Source organism: Anthonomus grandis, chromosome 8 (genome assembly GCF_022605725.1).
Source record: "Anthonomus grandis grandis chromosome 8, icAntGran1.3, whole genome shotgun sequence".
NCBI classification, from domain to species: Eukaryota; Metazoa; Arthropoda; class Insecta; order Coleoptera; family Curculionidae; genus Anthonomus; species Anthonomus grandis.
In genome coordinates, this window is record NC_065553.1 from 10,660,285 (window position 1) to 10,671,213 (window position 10,929).

At 27.0% G+C, this 10,929-nt stretch overlaps 1 protein-coding gene across 1 annotated transcript in view; it reads left to right on the forward strand.

Annotated features, from left to right (window-relative positions):
* Positions 1–10,041, forward strand: part of LOC126739612 (uncharacterized) — a 30,603-nt gene extending 20,562 nt beyond the window's left edge. Inside the window, exons 5-7 of the mRNA XM_050445366.1 lie at positions 1,340–1,519; positions 9,536–9,664; positions 9,845–10,041. Of these exons, the coding sequence (XP_050301323.1) occupies positions 1,340–1,519; positions 9,536–9,664; positions 9,845–9,916 (381 nt within the window). The 3' untranslated portion in view covers positions 9,917–10,041. The remainder of the gene's footprint in view (positions 1–1,339; positions 1,520–9,535; positions 9,665–9,844) is intronic.
* Positions 10,042–10,929: the final 888 nt, after the last annotated feature.

Below are 10,929 nucleotides of genomic sequence, written 5' to 3' on the forward strand. Positions count from 1 at the left end.
TATATGCTGTTTGTCTTTTATGTATAACTTCCCGGTCTTTAAAATTCTTTTAAATTATGTAAATATAGAAGAATACTAATTTTCAAGTTAATTTGAAGAATTAGGGTGGCTCGTGAGTATAGAATAATAAACTAAACTATTATATTCAAGTAAAGGAGCCTTTTTACTGCATTGACAAAACTAAAAATGAAAAAAAGACAAATTTTTAAATTACATGCTTGGATTGTTGCGAATATAATTAAAATAATATTATTAAATACAAAATTGTTGTTCTCACTCATGAATATTTTCCTTAATAAGAGCATAACGCATAAAAACATAAAAGAACCATACAGACATAAATAGACGAACGAACATTATTAATATGAAGATTGGAGAACACTTGCAGCATAAATTTAATTTGCAGGAATATTTAAAAAAAAATTTTCAGGTATTTGCAAATACGTACTTAATTTTTGATAATTATATACAAATTATTTTATTAATTTTAATATATTTTTATATACTGATCCTTAGTTACAACACAATTCTAAGCCATTATATTAAAAAACAAAACGAGCCCACATGAAACTTTATGAAACTGCATGAACTTAATACATCATCCTAAATTTAATTAAAGCTCATTTGCAACCATACATAACACCCGGTTATATTAACGCATAATCTTTCATGGTTCGAATACCCAGTAGCTAAAAGCATAAAGGGAATTATTGCTGAGAAATAATAATGCCAGATAATTTGATTTACGCCATACTTAATTCTGGATTACGACTTTGGCTGTTCGCCGTTTGCCGCTAGCAAAATACACAATATCCATCATAACCTTGGACTAACATAAATTTATAATAGCAGATTGCTCAATAGTACTATTAAATTCCTCGCGTTTATTACTTCATTTTACGAGAAAATTGTCTACTTGTTTATTGTTGTTGCAAATTGCCTTACTTATATATAAATCATTACTATATTCTAATTAGAAAATGTATCTAGATCACTCTCTATAAACATCACAGTCATATACCGCCCCCATAGTTTATTTATCGGCATTTAAATACTATGTTACATAAGATGTGAAAGTGGTCTATATTAAGTTCACAATTCTTACGTTTAATAAAATCACTTTATACGTTCGTTACCGTAACATGAATTTCCTTTCGAACTGTTCAACTATAATTATTATTTAATCATTTATATTATTGGATATTAATGTATTAACTTAATTGATGTAGTAATCGGTTTTATATTTCGTGGGAAAATTTCAATTTGCTCTTATTTCTTTTTTTTATAACAAAATATTAAAGTGTTAAAAATAAGGACTAATGATGGTTTTTTTTTGTAGCCCAATCCATCATATCAATTTGGTTTCGACGTGAAGGATGATCAATTTACTAACTATCAGACACGAAAAGAAGAGCGAGACGGTAAAGTCATTACTGGGAGCTACTCTGTTGTAGATGCCGATGGTTATATTAGAACTGTGAAATATACTGCGCACCCTAAGGATGGTTTTAAAGCTGAGGTAATTGAATGTTTTCATTTTAAAAAATTTAAAGAGATTGGCAAGAGCACAAAGAATAAATAAATCATATAGATTTTGTACCATTGTTATTAATTTTTATATAAGATTCTGCTTTTCTCTAGTAACAATAATAAATAATGCAAGATTTTTAGCTGGGGAACAACGTTTTATCTTTAATTTAATATAAGCAAAATAATATTTAATAATATTTTTTATTAATAAGATTTGTTGATAATTTTTATAAATTAATACAGTAACTCTTAAACATAACTCATAAAAATAATTTATATATATATATATATATTAATTATTTTTATATAATAAATATTAACAAATATATGAAAAGGGTCAACATTTTGAATAGCTTATTAAAACTTTTTAGTATGCCATTTAATAGTTATTAGATCCTACACATTCTTACTTTCTTATGTATTTATGTATGTCTCAAATAGAGTTCCTTCTGAAGATATTAGGATGATAATCAAAAATCACTTCCAAGCTATAAAACTGAGATACACGCGATACATAGTTTACGAAAAAATTAAAATGGCTCTAAATTTCCATAAGATCTTAATAAAAATATATGAAGAGAATATATTATTCCATTTATATAATGGAAAGTAAAATTACTGCACCACTACTATATTTTGAAAATGATTTTTTAAATCATACTCAAATTAACGAGATTATTAAAAAATTAAAATTTATAAGACGTTAAGAAAAAAAAAAGAAATTTAAAAAATTAAAAAGTTATAAACTATTTTTAAAAAATAAGTAAAAACGGATATTTCCTCTGCTATTTTGGATAACAGCAGGGCAGCAACTATTTATGCTTAAAATTAAAGGTTTCCTTTTGTTTTAATCCATTTATTCAGTCTGTCTAATATGCTAATTCAAAATAATCGAAAGATTTAAAAACATAAATAGATCATGTCTTAAATATTCTCAATTGGATTAATATCAAGACTTCTTGCTGGCTGATCCATAGTTTTAATTCTAACCTCAATAAAATAATGTTGCACAATTTGAGCAACATACGGCCTAGCATTATCTGCCAGAAAATTAGTGTATAGGGCATAGTAACAAATTCAATGTAAAATTTAAAAAAAATAAAAATATGTAGGGGTTTCTCAAAAACATTGGATTGTTGCTGCTTATTTGACCGTCATATCAAATATATTTTTTAACGTTTAGGCGTGTAATTTTACGTTTTCTACCCGATGAAATAATCGCATATTGGAAAAATAAAAAAGAAGTGTATACGAAAATATGTAGTGGAGAACTCATGTTTATTGCTGCTTATTCGACCTCCCTTTTCATGTTCTTTTTCAACTTGTTATACTTATACAAATTTAAATATAATTGTGATGTGTTTTACTTTAAACGTAAAAAAGAAAAATATGTAGAGGATCCTTGCAAGCATTATCAGATTCTTGCTGCTTATTCGACCGCTGTCTGTAATTAAATTTTATAATATTTAAGTAAGTGAAAGTGCGTAATTTTGCCTTTTATACTTGATGAAATACTGCCTCTTGTTAAAGAAAACACAAATAGGTAGGATTATATAGGAAAATAAGTAGAGAGTCACAACATTGTTTGATCATCGACAAAGACATTTTTCCAATATTCAGTAAAATTCTAGTCAATGCGTGGGCCAAATAGTATCACCTGTTACTGGCAAACAGCCATTATCTATATTCACTTTTCATACTGACAGTAAGTCATTATTCTTCTCCAAGACATAACTGACACTTCACCGAATAATCTATCGTTTTTGAAGTTAAATTAAAATGGCATAAAAACTGTTGAAATGAAATTAAGAAAAATTACTAATATACAGAAGATGCATCATAGTCTTCTATGAAAGTCTATTCAAATTTCCCAAAAGATTAAAAAGTTTTATCAGTCAGCAGCCTCTTTAACTGTTTTTCAAAGGTCTTAACAGTCTTAAAATATATGATGTAAAGGAAAAAATTATTAAAGATGGATATGCATTCCTAATAGACCTATTTTCTAACTAATGCTAATGTTTCTAAAAGAACATTTGATTCTTGTTTAGGTACCGAGTATTACTATCTATCATCTTTGCTCTGTATCTATAATTTTGGGACTAGACTTTCCCTGTATCTAGTATGTAAGCCGTCTTAAGTATACACAAACATAAAATAGTTAAAAACTTCTATTTACGAAAAAGAGGTTGGCATAAATCCCTAGAATTTAAATTAAGAAACTGCTGGTATTACCCAAACAGTAATACTATTTCGAAGATAAGATTTAACAAGTGAATTTTTGTTAATTAAGCCAAATTTCTGAACAGTGATCTTAAGCCTAAGACAACCTCTTTCAAGCAGATTTGTATGTGCGTGAAATTTTAAGTCTTGATCTATGAAAATTCCTTGAAATTTGCTGTTAATTAAAATTGAAGAATTTTATATAAAAATAAGATCATAAATGAAACATAATAACTTTGCCTTTAAAGGAATTATTGTCAATAAACTGGAGTTAAAAGAGGAAAGTTCATACTTTCTACAGATCCTCCAAGATAAACTGAAGGAGGAAATTTGAGTTCGAAGGTCGCTGCTGTATATATATATAGCTACATACTCCTAAAACCATAGTGGTAAAGTTTTCTTTAAACAAAAAAACTGCTGCAAAAACTGATTTAGCCCTGATAAAGGAATATATCATATTTATGTAATTATTTTAATCGGAAAAAATATATTAAGTATTTAAAATGACACAGTAAGTCTCTTTTGATTTTTTTCTCTAATTACACATTTTTTTAATTGATTAGATCTTTGATGTATTTTATTGACTTACTTACTTAAGCCTATATTGTTAAGTATGATATAAAGACTTTAAGACTTCTATTTCAGTCTTTTCTATTCAACCTAATGCAACTAAATCTATTATATCATTTTTAAAAATCATAAACCAAAAAGAACATATCTAACTAATTCCGATTCCGGTAAATTTATATTTATTGGACGGCCGTACAAAATCAAGCGTTTTGCATGAAGGGGCTTCCGCAAACCGTATATATGCCTTTAAAAGCCCCCGATGTCAAATTATTACAGATGGAGCTCTATTGTGCAAAATCCCGACAACATTGTGTCTGCAATATGTGCATGATATAAAAGTAAAATTGAATGAAGCACCAAAGTAGAAACATGTCTGCATAACAAAAGAAAAGGTTAGAGAAGAGTGGTTGTGGAAGCCACAATGGCTTTAGTATTGTATGCATTTTTGATTCGCGTAGCTAGGGCATACTTTTATAAAACTTTATTTTATGGATATTTAATATTCAAGGTTTCTTCCTTCTGCTTGATGTTTTATTTTATTTGATAAAATTTATACAGACATTATATCATATATATAGATTTCTTTTTTTCCATTAAGTTTAAAATCGAAACTCCATTATGCAAATCTCCATAGTACATCCGATTTTACATCTTCGATTTCCTGCCGTAACAAGGCATATTCAAATTCCATTTACATTCGCCTCCTATTACATCGCATTAAGTATTTCTTCCCTTTAAAGCCTTTTACGTATATTACCAAAATGTAATTGAACGTAACTCGTTAAGGAATATATATCTAATTTACCTTTTATGACGCATTGAATAAATAGAAATTATTATTCCATTACGCCTACTATCATCGTAATTAAATAATATTTTTGAATTAATTGGTATATTCAGTCTAATATAATTTCGATACAACTGACGTACATTGAGCCTTGTGGTCTCCATTTAATTAATATAATGCTATAATTTATAGGTAAGTTCAGTGACAGGTGAAATGATGTTGTTGTCAAAATGGTGTTATTAGTTATGACCGGATAATGTTACATGGTCAAAGTAATTATTGTTTAGTGCTCTCTCTGCTCCCATCTGGATACAGCACTTGAAAGGGCATAATGAATACACTTCATGTTGTATGTTTCAATACATATCTAGGATATAATATAAGTTGTAATTATACTAGATACCTTTTGAATTTGCCATATGTAGTTAAATTTGAACGTGTAGAAAGATGAAGTTAATACTGAGGCTCTATAGCCAATGTCTACTAAAGCAATTTTAGGAAAGTAGGACAATAGTCTAAAATGAAATAATTAAGAACAAAAATGCTGTTTTTTTTTTTAAAAAGCCAACATTTTAAAGTTAAAGAATTAGTTTGAGTTATTCAAAAATCTTGGATTTAATTGAAAATGCCATTTTTACAGAACATTGCATCCTGGTGTTCTATTTCTTATCAACATCTTGTTTAAAAATCTAGAGAACATAAAATCAGACTGACTACAAGCATATTATTATTGCCTTATGTTGGTGGTCTCTAGAGTATATTGACTAAAAATTTCTAAATTTTACGAGATATCAGCTGTTTCTAACATTTACCAACCAAACTGTCATAAGACTTATACTACTTCTCCATGCAGCCAATGTACTTTGCATCAATAGAGTAATAATAGTATAACAATGTCTTGCTGAATGATTAAAACTATATATTACGTTTTAAGATTATTCTAATAAATATATGCGTAAATGTACATTAGTGTATAAACTAATTAGAGAAAATAATATATTAAAAGAGGACAAAAAATTATAATTTACATAAAATGTACATTATAAAGTAGAGGATTTAATTAATTTTGTAAAGATTCTCTTAATTCTACGCTTAAATAAATGCTGGGACAGATAACTTAGATTGCAAGGTATGGCACTATATTGTGTATAAGATATGACATGTATAAGATAATAAAGTAACTGAAACTTCTTTTAAATAAACATGTTTAATGTGGAGGAGGTGGTATAAAGTTTATATTCCCTAAGTTTACGTCATAAGCGTTAAAATTAACTTTTTTGTATAGATACCCTTAACACTTCTTAAATATAACTTGTTTACATATAACTATATAGTTACCTCCTTTTAGTCTTATCCAACCGCTTCATCACTCGAATTCCAATCATTACTGACACCTCTATCGTGCTTTTTCAGTTTATTTATTAGTCTTGTTAGAAAGCAAGTATTATACACATGCAATATTGTTTTATGATACAAGACTGTCTCATAGAACTTTTCTAAGATCTGTATTAAGTAGATGTCGTTGACTATAAAGTAATTTTAAGTTATTAGCCTTTTTAATGCAATTGTTAAAACGTTCTCAAAATCTTAAGTACATATACATTATAGCACAACAAGATTTTTAGCTATAGTTGTATATTTTAGCGTAGATTAAGTTTTCATTGTTGCCTCGGCACTAAATATATGTAAAAAAGGTAGCTTATAGAAAATGGTCTCAGATGCATATAAGTACTTTTATTTTCTGAGAAACACATAAACTTCATCACTATAACTTTACCCTTATTTTTTAAAATGAGAAGATATACACACACACATCTATTGAAATGGTATAAAATAGGGCTTTGTTGGGTTAAATTTCAGTTACGCTTTAAAATCATATTTAAATTTGTCCTCTTATTTTAGGACCTCTTATTTTAGCTTCGTTAACAAAAAACCGATCTAGGAGCAATATATTTATTAGTCGACAATTTGCAATTAAATTTTGTAAGGCAGTTGATGTAGTTTGTTCGTCATTTATGTAATTTTTTAATTCAATAAGAATGGTTTATTCTATAGCGAAAAGAGTGAAAATAATTGTAACATAGCTTAGAAACAATCAGTGTGAAAAAGCAATAGCATTTTTGTTTAATGTTATGCATGCAGATAGACATATACATTACTTATAATATGTTCAAGATATAATAAAAAAAATAGGTTTATTTGGTTTAGTAAAAAATAAAAAGTGGAATATTTAGTACCTGAAGAGAAATTATCTCGCTCAAATTACTACGAATTATGCATTAAGTAAATTCTAATATAACGAAAATTTGGAAATCAATATAGTAGCATTAAAACAATAGAAAATAGTTAATTAATTTATTTACACAATTCACTACGAAAACACGATCACTTACGATATATCAACTATTACAGTACACTTACTACTACAACATTCTGAATTTCACTTCACTGAAGTAATAACTAGCTGCAATGCGGCTCCTTATATACTCGGTAGAACGCTGTTCTGGAAAATTTCCGCTAACCTTCTAGGCATCGTGCGATGTACCACTTATATCATTTCAAAATAAAGAAGAATGATCTAGTAGCAAAATTTATAATTATCGATGTTTACAATATCGTTACGGTAAAAATAATTTGTCAACAATATAAATAACGTCTACGTAGAACTTCACTTTTCTAATCAAAGATAACGATAATCGTCGCCGCTTATAATTTTGTACAATAATTTCTGAAGTAGCTCTAAATGCTTTAACTACTATTTTAATGGAAAATAAGTGTAACAGGTTTAGGACGTCAAGTAAAGCTAATTTTATTCTACAGAAGAAATGCCGATGTTTCGACCTTTAATTAGACTATTTTCCGGATTTATTATGTCCAAATTATAAAATAGGTTTACATTATGAAGCCGCTCATCACATTCATGACCTCAAAATAAAATAGCACGATAATTTAAAAGACAAGAACAAACTATTTTTTGAATAAGGTAAACTTAACCTTAAGTTTGACTAAAGAAACTGAAGACACGATTAGGAGTAAATTCCTTATACTACTGAACAATGTATAAAAGAGAATATGCCAAACATCTAGCGTTATCCCTGAATCTCTCCAGACCATAATAACTAAGTGTGTTAGGCTTATATGCTTACAAGTTTGGCAAACTGATATGCAACCTTATAAGATTAGATGCTTTAGTTTGCACACCTGCTTATATATGAGTTTCGACATAAATTTTTCTAGAAAGAATGTTTTAAAAGTAATAAATGCAATAGAAAACACTAATTTTTGTTATACGTTGTATTATTGCAACGGCCTTCATAGCCTATTCCCAAGAAATAATTAAATATATTAAATGGTAATAGTGAATAGTAAGCTTTTTAGGTATTCTTAGTAAAATATAATGCATGGTACGTAAGTAAAGAGAATAAAATGAGCTTTATAGGAATATTGAATAAGACTAAACAAGTAAAAGTAAGATCTTAGGACCGATTTCAAAAGATTTTTAGGAAACGAAGACTGCAACAAAATACAGTTAAAAGTTTTACAGAAATCAGAAGAACTGAATTTTGAGATATCTTTGAAAACTAAACTATTTTTAAAAATATCTTTATTAAATATAATTATTTTTCCTAAATAGTAGAAAATTCTAGAAGTTGAGCACTTTTAAAATATTTTTAAGAAAAAGCCGAAAGATGAAGCCTAAGATGTTGGTCTTCACTTTATCCATGCTTATCACCTCTTTTAAAGACGGGCATATCAATGGCATATTTTAGAATTTTTAAAAATTGAATATTTATTAATTTTTTTAATAAAAGAAAATATTTTGTTATTTAATTTGTTTTTAAAACTGTCAGTTTAAATAACAGAAAAATACATTTTTTTCTTAGCTTTGTCTATAATCTCCCTATTTTTTTGCTGTAGTTTTATTGTTTATGAATTAATAATAATTAAAATCTAATTTTAGTAACTGTTTTCATATAGTTAATTTTCTAATTTAAAAAAAAATTCATAGATGCCATAATAAAATCAAACAAGTGGAAAAGATTGGCCCTTCATAACACCAAATATTAAATATATAAATATTACTATAGGAGTCATGTACCTAATGTACAAAAGGACATTGGTTCTATAGCTTTGCTCTGAACATAAAAATTGTTAAAATTGTAACTGTTTTTGTCAGTTTGTAGCAAAAAATTTATTTTATGAAAATTAATCGCAGGTTTGCCCAATATATGGGAAAGGAACTTATACAATTATGTTTTTAACCTTTTCTCATAGAGTACTAAGGACTGACAAGAAATAAAGAATGCATTGATTTTTTTAGATGATATAGTTGCCAACTCAACAACTGACAAAGCTAGTATTTATGCATTACTTTGCAATGTAATTGTTGCCAAATATAAAAAGAATATATTTTTTTACCTCTTTAAGGTATCGAGGGAGCCTACAGATATCAAAATTAAAATTCCAAAACCAGAGCCTCAGTACCAGCAACTACCAAGGCAGCACCCCGAACAATTGGCTGCAAGAGCTCAACAACATCAACCCCAATATATTCAGGTAACACTCTTATAAGAATATCATTTTAAATAATTCCAAATCTTGTACAAACTACCTGTTAATCTAGATTGTATAATATGCTTTTATAAGGAAGAATCGCATTGAAAAAAACTATTTATTGTAAAACAATTATATTATGATGCTACTTTAAATTACGACTAAGTAACGCTTTTTTTGTAGGTTGGTGCCCAAAGGGTAGCTCACAGACCTCAGCCACAAGAAAACGAGAACGTAGTATACCAATACCAATAAATATTTAGGTTTATTAAATTTTTATCTGTTAATTTTTGTTAATTTTTATAAAAATTTGTTAAAGTATACGAATAGTGCCTATTGTGTTGTTTTGTACTTTTATATATTATATTTATTTAATTTTTTGTTTGTTTATTTTTACAGTTTTTGAATTTTACGTGACTTTTTTATATTTAGTTAAAGCTCTTATGTATTGCTAAAGATAATTTTATCAATCGCTTTTACCATTAAGTAACTTTGCAACCAAAAATAATTCCATTTAGTAAAAAAAAACATTTTTTTTAAATATATATTTTATTGTTTAATATTTTATATATAGTAACAAAATTAAATATTTTTTAAAACTAATAGCTTCTAATAAAGAAGTAATTTTTCATTCGACTACACTATTAAATTCTTGACAAAATTTTATTAAAATCAATTTATTTGATATATATATCTCGATACAGAAAACAATGTATGCTCATAATATCCTAAAAACTAAATACATAATACATAAAAAAATCGAACGTTGAAAATATTGGAAATATGCGATTTTCAATTGTTTTATTTAAAGCTTGTATTTGTTTATGGCAGTTAAAACAAACTCGAATAACTACGTTACATTTTAATAAATAACGCTTTGGTGTCTATTAATTTTCACTCCATATTTATGTGCTGCAGGCGGAGATAAAAAAAAATGAAATAATTTAGAAAATTGTGTTTTTTTAACTTTAAAAATATATTTAGATTGTACAGATTTTTCATATTAAATTTCCTATATTTAATTATTTATTTTACATCATAGGCCTTACAGGTCAACCAGACCCATCTACAAGAAAGAAAATATCTTAATATATAATGAAAAAGCAACTCAAATAAGAGATAAATATAACAAGAAACATACGAAACCTAACATAAAATTTCCTAAAACTTAGCCATTAAATAATAATAGCTAAAACAAATAAAGTCACTATTTAAAAAAAAGAAAGCAAAGAAGAAAGGCAAAAAAAAAACCACACACAGAAATAACT